The 13,253-nt window shown below is 38.8% G+C and overlaps 1 protein-coding gene across 2 annotated transcripts in view; it reads right to left on the bottom strand.

Annotated features, from left to right (window-relative positions):
* Nucleotides 1-13,253, bottom strand: part of col27a1b (collagen, type XXVII, alpha 1b) — a 524,608-nt gene that overhangs the window by 89,269 nt on the left and 422,086 nt on the right. For both annotated transcript variants that reach the window (XM_067969899.1, XM_067969900.1), the window contains exons 29-32: nucleotides 9,327-9,380; nucleotides 8,573-8,617; nucleotides 8,382-8,426; nucleotides 1,780-1,833 (exon numbers count right to left, since the gene is read on the bottom strand). In XM_067969899.1, coding sequence (XP_067826000.1) covers nucleotides 1,780-1,833; nucleotides 8,382-8,426; nucleotides 8,573-8,617; nucleotides 9,327-9,380 — 198 coding nt within the window. The remainder of the gene's footprint in view (nucleotides 1-1,779; nucleotides 1,834-8,381; nucleotides 8,427-8,572; nucleotides 8,618-9,326; nucleotides 9,381-13,253) is intronic.

Below are 13,253 nucleotides of genomic sequence, written 5' to 3'. Positions count from 1 at the left end.
TCTACGTAAGGTGGGGAATGGGAGGCTTGCCAGGAGAGAGTTGGAGTAATGAAATCTGGAGGCAACAAAGGCATGAATGAGGATTTCAGTGGCAGATTGGCTGACATAGGGATGGTGGCAGTGATATTATAGAGGTGAAAATAGGCAGTCTTGGTAATGTAAAGGATTTAAGGTCGGAACTTCAGCTTGGAGTCAAACAGAACGCCAAGGCTGCCAAAAGATTGGTTCAATCTGAGACAGTGGCCAAGGAGAGGGATGGAGTTGGGAGATGAAGACGATAGCTTCAATCTTCCCAATGTTTAGCTGGAGGAAGTTATAGCTCTTCCAAGACTGGATGTCAGGCAAGCAGTCTGACAGCGCAGAAGCAGTGATGGGGTCGATAGAGGTAGAGTTGGGTGTCCTTGGGATACATACGGATGATGTTGACAAGGGGCAGCAATTAGATGAGGAACAGGAGGGGACCAAGGATGGTCAAGAAAAGATGGATGTTGATTTTTAAAGATGAAGATCGAAGTAGAGAGGCAGAGGGTGTATGGGCAGTGGATTACAGAAAGTAGAGCTGACGTGGCTGAAGACTCTGCCACCAATGTGGGATGAAGGTGGGGAGATGCACAGAAGGCCAGAGTCAGATGACCGAAGGGTGTGGGAGGGAATATAAAGTTTCAGAAAGAGGGTGGAGCAATTCCATGGAGGAATCTGAAGATGGGGACAAGGATTTTAAATTTAACGTGTTGGGTGACAGGCAGCGAGCAAGGGAGTGATGAGCAATTGGAATTTAGTGCAGGACAGGATATGGGCAGTTCAGTTTTAAACAAAATGGAGTTGATGGAAGTTGGAGGATGAACGGCCGGCAGGAGGACTTTGGAGAAATCTAGAGCTGACAGAAATTTCAGTATCGAGCAAGATTACTCAATACCAAAGTCCACTTTCTACTCCATAAGGGGGACAGGCCAGCTGTCAGTCTTCTGTTAGACTTACAGACTAAAGCAGTACTATGAACTGCCAACTCTTCTGAAAGGGTAGTAGAGGCATTAGAGGTAGCAGAGGCAGAAAACCACATCACATTTAAAAAGTACTTGGATATGCACTTGAAGTGCCGTAACCTACAAGGCTACAGACCAAGAGCTGGAAAGTAGGATTAGGCTGGATAGCTCTTTTTCGGCTGGCACAGACATGATGGACTGAATGGCCTCCTTCTGTGCCGTAAATTTCTGTGATTCAACCATTTTTCCAAGGTTAATGGCAGGAGCACAATGAGCAATCCCAAATGTCTGCACTTATTACCAGTGGTGAAGTTTCACATATCACTTCTCCTGCATGTGACCCTTTTCCCAATCTCTGTTGTCTGAAGGCAAAAGTTGAAATGAAGAGTTAACCATCCTTTGCTAAACCAGGGTTTCTGGAGTATGTGTTTGACTATGGAAAAACTGTAAGCTGCTCTCTGGTATTACAGTACAATTTCTCCAAGGCTTCCTATCTGTAGTTTTTTTTATATATATATACACACACACTATATGGACTTACTATTTAATATATATATATATATATATTTTCTACATAACAGGTAAGTCAAGAAGACTTAATCACAGGTAGGTATCATATTCATGAAGACATGTTTGGCAAAATAGTGCAATAATTTAAATTGGTCCAAAACACATCATGCGCATGACGTGTGTACAATGTCAGTGTGTTGAAAATTATCCATGGGTCTTCTCTCTTCCTATCAAATACTTTTTTCATGCAGCTAGTGTCCTATTAAGCAATTATAAAAGTACTCACTGGTTCTCCTGGGATTCCTTTTACTCCTGGAGGACCAGAAGGTCCTGGTATACCCTGCAACAACAAAGTGGATAAGTTCATTCTTAACAGTCCAATATTTGGTAAGCAAGTTAAAACAATGAAATAAGGAACTTAAATGTGACAAAGTCTAAATAAGTAATAATAATGTGGTGTTTGGATTTGAAGAAAATGTTCCAATTTCCTCTGTAATATTTCCATGCCTGTTGCGGTTTGGAAAAGTCATGGATTGTTCCATCTTTGTTACACTCAGACACGGATTTCTGTGGCACCTACAGAATTTGTCAGTGGTAATTTATAGACAATGATGAGAATACCATTTGTGCAGATGATTTTTTAAAAATGCATCATGGCAGGGGATTGAGCAAGTAGAAGAAATTAGAATCTTGCTAGCTCGAGAGCTGATGGTTAACACGTCATTAACTTGAGAAAAAAAAAGATTAAAATGGACCAGGGACAGGGCACTTGACTCCCAGGTGGCTAGAGTAAACAACATTTATTATTAAAATAAAAGGAGGAAAAAAATGTCTTGGAATAAGTCTTATAACATCAAGAAGCAGGCATAAAGAACTTACTATAAGGCACAGAGACATGAGCCACAATTTTTTATTAATTGTTAGGCTACTGGGAGGTTCAGGGAAACTACTGAATTTAGGTTTCTGGCTTAACTTTGTGAAATTGAATCAAACATTATTAAAGTAAAAAAGCTATACAACTGTCAGGAGCAGCCTCACAATACTTTAATATTAACACTATTATTAAAATAAACATTAAATCACAATTTTTAATAAAAATTGTAAACAATTTACTTCTGCTTTCTGTTCCTTTCCCTTTTTGTCCTACTCTCTGCTATTTGCATTATTTTAACTTTATTTTTAATTTTTTCTTAACTAATTTTTTTTTATTCGTTCATGGAATGTGGGTGTCGCTGGCAAGGCCAGCATTTATTGCCCATCCCTAATCTACCAATCTGACCTGCTGCTTCTAATTTTTTAAAGTTTGAAGTAGTAAATTTCTTCAAATTCTACTGCAGAAAATCAGTCACTAAAGAGATGAGCCAACTGAATGTCAAAGACATAAAGACTAATCTGGTTACATTACAGACATGGCCAGGCCAATGTCTGACATTAAAAATGCATCAAAATTGGAAAAGCTGTTGACAGATGAGTTTACTTACCAGTAGCCCACAGAAGAATCTTTTTGTGTGCACTGATTTCCTAACTTGAGGACAGACTGAAAGACAGGGCAGCCTGATGGTGCAATGAATTGGTGCATGGGCATGGAGATGGATCCCCACACAACAAAAACGGACAAAGCTGTTTTTTCCCCCAATTAATGATCCACTAATGAAATTATAACCTCAGAAATTGCACATTTCAAAATTAGCACTCCTGCAAATTCATTAGTGGGTTTTTAATTAAAGAGAAAAATATGCATACTCTCATTTTTTGTTTAAAAAAAAAGAAATTGTGCCTATGCATTTAGAAACAAAAAATTTGCATTTATGCAGCACCTGATCACATTCATAGGATGTTATTTTAAAATCATTCATTCTCAGGATATGGGCATTGCTGGCAAGGCTGACATTTGTTGCCCATCCCTAGTTGCCCTGAGAAACTGGTAGTGGGCCATCTTGAATCGCTGAAGTCTATGTAGTGAAGATGCTCCCACAGTGTTGTTAGGTGGGGAGTTCCAGGATTTTGACCCAGCGACGATGAAGGAACGGCGATATATGTCTGAGTCAGGATGGTGCGTGACTTGGAGAGGAACTTGGAGGTGATGGTGTTCCCAAGCACCTTCTGCCCTTGTCCTTGTGGTGGAGGTCACAGGTTTGGGAAGTGCTGCCGAAGAAGCCTTGTCGACTTGATGCAGTGCATCCTGTAGATAGTACACGCTGCAGCCATGGTACGTCGGTGGAGGATGGACTGAATGCTTAAGCTGGTGGATGAGCTGCCGATGAAGTAGACTGCTTTGTCCTGGATGTTGTATATCTTCCTGAGTATTGTTGCAGCTGCACCTATCCAGGCAAGTGGAGAGTGTTCCATCACACTCCTGACTTGTGCCTTATAGGTGGAGGAGAGGCTTTGGGGAGTCAGGAGGCGAGTGACTCGCCAGAGAATATCCAGCCTCTGACCTGCTCTACTAGCTATGACATTTATGTGGCTGGTCCAGTTGAGTTTCTGGTCAATGACGATCCCCAGGATATTGATGATGGGGGACTCTGCAATGGTAATGCCACTGAATGTTAAGGGGAGATGGTTATGCTCTCTCTTGTTGGAGATGGTCATTTTCTGACACTTGTCTGGCACGAATGTCACTTGCCACTTATCAGCCCATGCCTGGATGTTGTCCAGGTCGAGCTGCATGTGGGCATGGACTGCTTCATTATCTGAGCAATTGGGAAAGCAATTCATAATCAATGCGTCAAAGCAATCCACAATCAATGAATCAATTTTTGAAGTACAGTCACTGTTGTTATGCGAATTTGCACAAAGCAAAGCCCCACAATCAGTAAATAAGATGAATGCCCAGTTAATTTGTTTTGGTTGGTGTTGGTTGAAGCAAGGATATTAACTGACACCAAAAGACCTTCCTGCTTTTTTTTTTGAATAGTACCATGGGATCTTTTGCATTCACCTGAACAGCCAGATGGGCCTCATTTTAATGTGCCATCTGAAAAATGGATATGATCTCCCTCAGTTAGGGTGTTGGAAGAAGGTATCTAGCAGAGATGAAGCAGTTCTCACAGGGAGAAAGAAAAGGAAATTTAAAAGGGAAGTAAACTCATACTACAGCACCAGGCTGCATTATTACAAGTTGACTGCCTGCCTTCATGGTTGGTAATGATACATTCTGTAGAGGGACTTAAAAACTGTGAGGCAGGGAAAACTGATGTGCTTAAATTTGACTTTCATGAGGAAGTAACATCTCTGGTTGACGGTGGAAAACCATATGATGTAGTGTACTTGGATTTCTAAAATGCCTCAATAAAACTTCTCTTGAAAGACTTACTACTGAAACTGAAAGCAGTGGGAATTGAAGGTAAAATGAGGGTGTGGATAAGGAATTGACTTGAGGGAAGAAAGCAGTGGGTACTTGTTAGGGGAAATGATGTCAAGGAAGCAACAGATTAAGTGACCCTGGCCTGGCTTTTGGGCCCTCACTCAGATTCAGAAAGATTAAACCTGTAAGAACTTCTTCACGTAAAAGGTGATCAACATTTAGAATGGTCTTCCAGGTAGGGTAGGGGAGGTGAAAACATTAGTGTCTTTTAAAAGACCGTTAGATGTCATAATGAGGGGAATGTAAGATTTTCATTTTGGATAGATGAGCTAAGATCCAATGGCCTGGCTCATCTGTGTTTATCTTGTGATTAAAGCCATTTTCAGTGGATTGGGTGCCACACTGTGTTGGAATACTTTTCTGGAGCTTGAATGTAAGAACATGACAATTTTTAGGAATAAGAAAAATCCATTAGATCCAACTTGCCTATTTTTTTCAGAGATCAATCTCACCTACCCTTCTTTTAACCATATCCCCTTACTATTTTTTCTTTCCAGAAACATGTTGAAATGTCTTTTGAATCCATTTAGACTTTCTGCCCTCCTTGGTCACTTATTCTACAACAACTTTACTCCTCATTTTTAACATGTTCTGGTTCTAAGCTTGGTTTTGAATCCATTGCATACAGAGGGAATGAAAGTCCTTTCTCTGATGAAATTGGCCAATGCGATGAAATTCACCCCAGGCTGGGGATGTGGGGTGAAAGTCTCTTCTTGGCGATGACTCTTAAAGGTTGCAAGTGAATGAATTTGGGATGAAAAGTTCAGATACCAGTAGACAGCACAGAACTGCTCTCAGATTTGACATGATTTACCAATCCCACTCAGAGAGGCAATCATCAGTCACAAGGATGCAGTGGAGAAGGGCCTCTTCTAAAGGTATAAGCACTGTCTTTATTTTAAGGAGCAATAACAACAAAAGTCATGCTGAAGAAAAAGTAAAAAAGAAAATAATTTAAAAAGAAACAAAACATTTTTCAGGGTTAAGTAGTAGGAATTTGTTAAAGCTGTACTATAGACAACATCAGATTAATTCACATTGCCTTAAGCATAATTCTGATTGAAGTATAGAATTCCAATGCACCAAACTACTTCCCGTTAACTCCCACTGTATGGAACTCTTAACCCAAGCATAACATTTAAATGTAAAGCCTTGATTGAAGCATAGAATTCCAGTCTACCAAACCACTTCCCACTGACTCCTACTGTACAGAATTTCTGATCCAAGCAAAACATTTAAATACAAAATGGTGATACAAGCATAAAATTCCAATGTACCAAACCACTTCCAATTCACTCTTATTGTATATAATATCAGATCCAAATATAACATTTTAAAGTGAAATCCTGATCCAAGCATAGAATGTTCCTGAGTTATCCAGATTTGGTTATCAATATCTTGGACACAGTTATGCCACTAGTGAGTTTAAACTAGAGACAACAGCACATTTCAGATGTTTCAATAACTTCCGCATAAAATACATGATTTTAATCACATTGTGTTGTTTTTGTTTAGACTGAATGATTAAATAAGTTATACTATAAAGAAATGTTAATTGCATTTTTAAACAGTTTACAGAAATCCATATCTAAAGACATTTTATGGAAAGTCTTCCAAGATTTGATGCTAGTTTTAATAGTTAATGACCATTTTAAATATTTATGTATTGGCAGCCGAACTAAGATGTCATTCACGTGTATAGAGGGCATCACAGCTGGGGTCATTCATGCGCTATTTACCAGCAAGGTTTGCTGGTATAACAAACAAGACCAAAATCTACAGCTAATTCTTTTCCTGCCCAAGTGCTGGAGGTGCAGAGGCTGATAATAGCGCACCTACTGACAGGCTGGGGCTCTCTTCTCCAGAAAAGAGAAGACTGAGAGGTGACCTGACAGAGGTCTTTAAAATTATGAATAGGCTTGATAGGGTAGACATAGAGAAGATGTTTCCACTTATGGGGGAGAGCAAAACTAGGGGGGTCATAAATATAAGACAGTCACTAATAAATCCAATAAGGAATTCAGGAGAAACTTCTTTATCTAGAGAGTGGTGAAAATGTGGAATTCGCTACCACATGGATTGGTTGAGGCGAATAGCATAGATGCACTTAAGGGGAAGCTAGATAAGTACATGAGGGAGAAAGGAATAGAAGAATACGTTGATAGGGTGAGATGAAGTAAGGTGGGAGGAGGCTCATGTGGAGCATAAACACTGGCATAGATCTGTTGGGCCGAATGGCCTGTTTCTGTGCTGTAAAATTCTACGTAATTCTATGTAATACTATCACCTGGGCTGAGATCAGCTACCTCAGAACAGACCAATGGTTAAATCTAGGATCTGTATGGCTTAGTACCACATCAGGTGATGCATTTCCCTCCTGAATGGCTGGGGAGCAGTATAGGAATATTTAAGCACTAACAAAATATTTTCACATCTTGAAAATTCATAGCAGTCACTCTCCTGGGCCAAATTCTGGGCAAGTGCTGGTGTTGACTTATTTTCCCTTCCTGTGCTGGTCTGCCTCTCTTCCTAAGAGGTATTTTTGGAGTTTGAGGAGGGGGCTTGCATTTTGTAGGCCTCCAGGAAAGGATCTCACACTGCTTGGCACTTCCCAGGTGGAGGCCATACTTCATGTTTTGCATTTTCACATGTCTAATTGGTCGTTTGTTTTTAATTAGGAATTTCTTGCCTCCAAGGATGAAATTTCAAAAGCATATTCTTCAGAATGGGTCATATATATGCAGAAATATACAAAGTAACTGGTAGCAAAGAGGTGTGGATCAAACAAAGGCCTAGAAATTGGATCACGCCCGAATTCGGCGTTTCCCTGCGGTGCGCTCGAGAAAGCTAATTGCAGACGCAATCCAATTTGGCAAAGTGGCCTGAAACAGGTGTTAGGCCCCGATTTTCATAAGTAATGAGTGTAAAGCCTGTTTTAGGCGGGCGCCCTGGATGACTACAGAGTGCCCTTACCAATATGGCATACGGCGGACCTCCAGCACGTACTGAATGCACACCGCCATATTGGATCCTTCAGTGCCTGTTTCTTGTCCGAGAAATGTGCGCTGCGCAATTGAATTTTCAGGCCAAAGTGTCTAATAAGTGTGGCCTTGTTGGGGTGAGAAAACTACTAAAAACCTTAACAAGCATCATCCCCCACACACTTCCTCCCACGAGGGTTTTCCAGGTCCATTCTGATACAGTACAGGACCAATTTTACAAATTACAAATTAACAAACAGTAGTTTCTAAACATTATCAAAAGAATGCACTTCTTTTATCAAATTTGTTCGATCATGTAATTGTTATTCTAATAGTTCACAATGTAATTTTTACCTGTAAATTTTCTTTACAATTCAGGTAACACTTTTTAGATTTTTTTTGGTTAAAGGAAGAATTTTTGTTGTACATTTCAGGAGTGCTTGCTGAGGACAGTTAAATCTCATGGGAAATGTTGTTTCTACATATTAACAGTAATTTATTGGTTCATAAAATGTTCTTCAAAAGTATTCAAATACGTACTGGAAATCCCGGCGGGCCTCTCCCTCCTGGTTCCCCTCTTTTCCCCTGTAAATAAATACATAGATTTGATGAACAGGTTTTCAAAAATATGACTCATATGTTAAAACACTTGCCAGAAAAAATTACATTTTTTGGATAACTAAAAAAATAATAATATTGGGCCGTCTCTTTGGCTATCTAGTTTCACATACCCGCTGTCCATTTGGTCCAGTCCGACCTAGTTCCCCTAGAGATCCCTGTAGGAAAAAAACCCAAAATAAGTTTATTACTTGAGGCAACAATGTCTTACACGTATTCCCAGCATAAACAGCTCAGTGATTTTGGAGCTGATAGTTAGTGGATAAATAACCTCTCAGTAGCCAACTATTGGACTGAATGTAAAATCCCTTCATTTGAGTTAACGCTCATTAGAATTATTATCATTCATGTATGAACAAATTGTCTGCTGCAGATTATTTCTGCTTATTATGCACTCAACTGCAGGTGTGTAATGTTCTACTCTGCAACATAGAAATTCAATATTTATTTCAATAAATTTTAGCACAATTATTTCAAAATTTGCAAAGAAAGCCAAAACTGAAATACAGTTCAATAGAATATAAAATCTTTTGCAGAAACAACATGGCTAACAAAGTGATTTAATAAACACTTTTGCTTCATAAGTTTTATATAGTACTACAGAGTATTAACAGCTGATCCCTTTTACCTGAAAAGCATTCTGGGAGAGGCCGCATGTAATCTAACTCAGATACTGAAAGCATTCTTGGAAACTTACTTTTGAAGCAAATGTGTAAATAGTAAAAAAAGAATCAAATAAATATATCTTTTTATTAACTCTACTTCGAAGATAAAGTACTAAATGAACAATTTTTATCTATCTCCAAAAAAAGGTACATAGATTCCAGGCTGGGCCTCCACTTCCCTTCTAGACTCCTGATTACATACCTTGACACCTGATGACCCTGGCTCCCCTGTAGGACCGTCAGAACCTCTTGCACCCTGAAAGACAGAGGAGATGATTTGAACAGCAGGTGTCTCTCTCGCACTTCTTCCAACTTTAGCCTCAGCGCAGAGTTGGTACTGCACTGGGATTCTTCCTCTATTTCTTCCTATATTCCTTCTTGTATTCCTATTTGTATAATTTTCTGGCTTGTTCTCTTTCTGATTTTGTTTTTGTTGCTTTGTTCTCTGTTTCGTCCCCTTTTTTTTCCTGTTCTCTTTCTTTACTACCAGAAAATGATGCTTTATCAGTTGTCTGAACAGCAGATTTTCATTCTGTTACTGGTTGCCTGTCTGAATGGTTAACCCTTTAAAGACAGCAGTGAAGATTTGCGTCAAAATAAGAGCATTGCATAACAAGCAATATACTTTCTGAAAAGAGTGTGAATGAATACTCTGAGGTTGCGCATATTTCTCTATTTCTTAAAGCACATGTACTAATATTCAGGTTTGACATTTACAAAAATTATTTTTAATAAGTCAGTAGACAAAAGAAAATGTATATTTTACATTCAGTGCAGTGTGTTTAAACAATTGCAGATACTTCCACTAAACTACCATAGGTTATCTTCAGTTCCTGGCTTTCGAGAATGTGTTTTATATTGTTTTTCGTTACTTAGAATGAAAGGCATAGTTTAATTCCTATGTCTTTTGGACATTTTCAGATAGGATATTCTACTTATTTTTAAAGGTTCTAGTTTTTTTTTAAAGAAATAGTGCAAAACAGAAAGCAAAGTTCTCTCAGTTACAATTTCATAGGATTGATAATATGTAGGGAGAATTCCAGTATTTCCTTTCCATACAATTTGACTTCTCCTGGAACTCTGACATGGGTCTCAGTTGTGTTTAAGACCTTCCTTCTGGGCAGGGCAATCCTTTAAAGAGAAGGAATAGACAAAGACTATGCTATGTGATATTTGATAATGGAATATAACTGCTAAGTAAATAGAAATTGAAAACCAAAACCACTTTCTACTTATATACTGTATTCATTCATTGACTGAATAATTTTGGTAAGTATCTAATAAGGAAATGCCAGACAGCTAATGGCTACTGCAAACTGACACCTGGCAATCAAAAACTGTTTCAAGTGGCTATGAGTGCAATCAATATCCAACCAACATCAAACTGTTAGCTATAAAGAACATGTTGATACCACGTTCTGTACCAAGTGAACACTATGAAATGAAGGCCAGCATAACTTTCATTGGCTGCCACAGGCTACATCATAAAATGATCAAAAATGAACACTTCCCATTTTAGTCTCAGTGAAATGACAATAGCTGAACTGCTGTAATTAGACATTACTTGTACTTAGGAGATTTTTAAAAAAGTTTGTTGAGTATTTGAACTTTTTCCTGCATGTAAACTAAGAGACAGGTGTTCATGTAGGAGAGACATAGTTAATCCTTAGTCAAGATACTCCCCAACTCCATTCACTTATAAAGAATCTTTAAACTATATTACTGGTGAAAGGAAATAGTTAACTGTAGGTTAGTAGATTTCTCATGGAGATGATGAGCATCAGATATTTTATAAATTGGTGCTGTCAGAATCTTTATTCATCACTGAAGACAACTAGAAAAAATATAACTGCACAATCGCAATTCGTTTAAGAAACAAGTAACTTCCAATGGAAGTATATGCCACACAGGCAATTGGACAGTTGGGGTCAAAAATATGTCTGCAATCATGGTCACAAGAGCTGTTAATTGAAAAAAACATCTAGGCTTATTTACGTGTTAAAATAGTGGAATTAGGAATTTGGTACAAGCTCATTAAGCATTCATACAGAAACACGCTGATGATAATTTCTATCTTGTCCTGCTCAACTCGTGATTTTCACGTTCCAGCTGCATGATGATGTTGCTTCTTAAACCATTTGCATTGATCAATATGTCAGTTGGATTGATCAGTTTGAGTTGGGTGTTCCATTGTATTCTGCATGAGACAAATTCACAGGTTGTTAGCATCTCATTATCTGACCGCAACCAGCACTGTGACTGCATCACAATTTGTTCGCCTTGTGAACCTACTGGATGCAGTCCATATGACTGACAGCTTGGGGAGCAGTTTTGCAGACTTGTGTTGTCACTTCCTTCTGCAAGTGTGGCTTCTCATTATGGAGAGGACCTGAAGATGATTTTATAGAGACTGACATAGGTAACATTAATCTACTATCTGGAATGATAAAGGAGGAGTTTAACATGCAAGCGCAACTGGGGTATTCAGCAACTGGCGGCAAGGTCTCTGAGGTAGACATTGTAAATGTACTGTTGCTTTAAATAGGAGTGCTACATTAACAAAGTCCATAGTCCAATTGAATCTCCAACATATAAAGGAAAGAGCTAGAACCTTCCTACTACAGTTATGTAAACAATCACTATAACCATAGAAACCAGATGTTGAAAGAGGTAAGAAAGATTCTTCAAATGCTTAAGTTGATCATCAAATTTTTATGATTTTTATGTGATGTAAAAAATAAATTAAACTTGCTATTGTTTAGGACTGCTCATATGATTTTTTTTTGCATTATTTTGGATAGAAATTAGTTTAGCTTTGCAATTATTGCATGTACAAGAACTTTCCAATCTGGGCAAAATTAACATGCAGAGATTGACAAGAACGAGTCTGAACAGGTGGTCAACTGTTGACGAGGAGGTTCACATGACCCAAACTGTACTTCCTGAACATAAACACCATAGTACTACTGGACCAACACACAAAAACAAATATAAAAGTGTGAATACACAATGCAAAGAAACTGAAAATGAAAGAGGTATTTTGATCTTACAAATTGGGTTGTAAACGACTCTACTAGGTTTGTGAACAGAGAAGTGTATACAGATGTCATCCTTTGGCCTTTGTTGGGCAAGAAAGCTGTTTTGGTGTCACCCCATCTACCACGATTTAAAGCCATTTTCTGTAAAATCTTTGGATGGTTGTTCCTGCAGCATTGGGCAGAAGCTAGACAGTCCAAAGACTTTCAGTGCTGGCTAACACCAGCTTTATTTTTGGTAGGCCTGTGGGATGGGGAAGAGGGAGCAGGCAAGGAATGGAGTGAAGAACAATTTTATTCAGTTGAACCTCAATTGTATTATTACAAGCAGTCATGGTAGAACCACATCTTGACAACAAATATAAGTGATGTAAAAGCCTGAATGGTTCTGCTTTATGTTATTCAATGTAGGCTCAATTGTTTTGTATCTGCTATATAGATCACACGAAGAGAATCAAACAGACAAACATAAAGGAAAAAAAAATTGCCAGATTTACAAAGTAAAACATGCAGGGAAAAGAAACCATCTCTGTATTTTTGGCAAGCATGATTGAAAGACACTGCCAGAAATACAGAGACAAACGTGGGGGATAGGTCAGACCGAAAGAAAAACACTCACAAACGTGAAACAAGGCCAACTCAGTAACAAACTCTCTTTTTATAATGCAGTACATGTGGTAACTGCTGCTTTCAAAATGGAGGCACAGAGAATGTAGAATGGAACAGCAGTAGTGTGTCTGAAGGTGTGTTAGCATCATACAAGTTTCTGTCCGCATGTTGGGAAAAAGTAACACACGGGAAACACCAGGGTTGTAGATGATGCCGGTGAAACTTGAGTGAAATCTGTGAAGTAACAAATTTAAGAATTCTGTACTGATTTCTTTTGACTGGTGGAATTCTTCCCTCAAGCATTACAAATAAATTCTTTTAAATAATTTGTAAGTTGCATGCTTATCAAAGTGAGGAGTGCTGGGAAGTGAAATCATTTTTTATTTTCTGCATTACAGGGCAGCGTTACAAATGCTATACTGGCAGAGGTGGGGTGGGGGAGGAGGAGAGTGGGGCGAGGCTGGGGGGAGGAGAGTGGGGCGGAG

This window comes from Heptranchias perlo, chromosome 31 (genome assembly GCF_035084215.1).
Source record: "Heptranchias perlo isolate sHepPer1 chromosome 31, sHepPer1.hap1, whole genome shotgun sequence".
Taxonomy (NCBI): Eukaryota; Metazoa; Chordata; class Chondrichthyes; order Hexanchiformes; family Hexanchidae; genus Heptranchias; species Heptranchias perlo.
The sequence above is the reverse complement of the archived record's forward strand: the minus strand, read 5'-3'. Positions and strand labels throughout refer to the sequence as shown.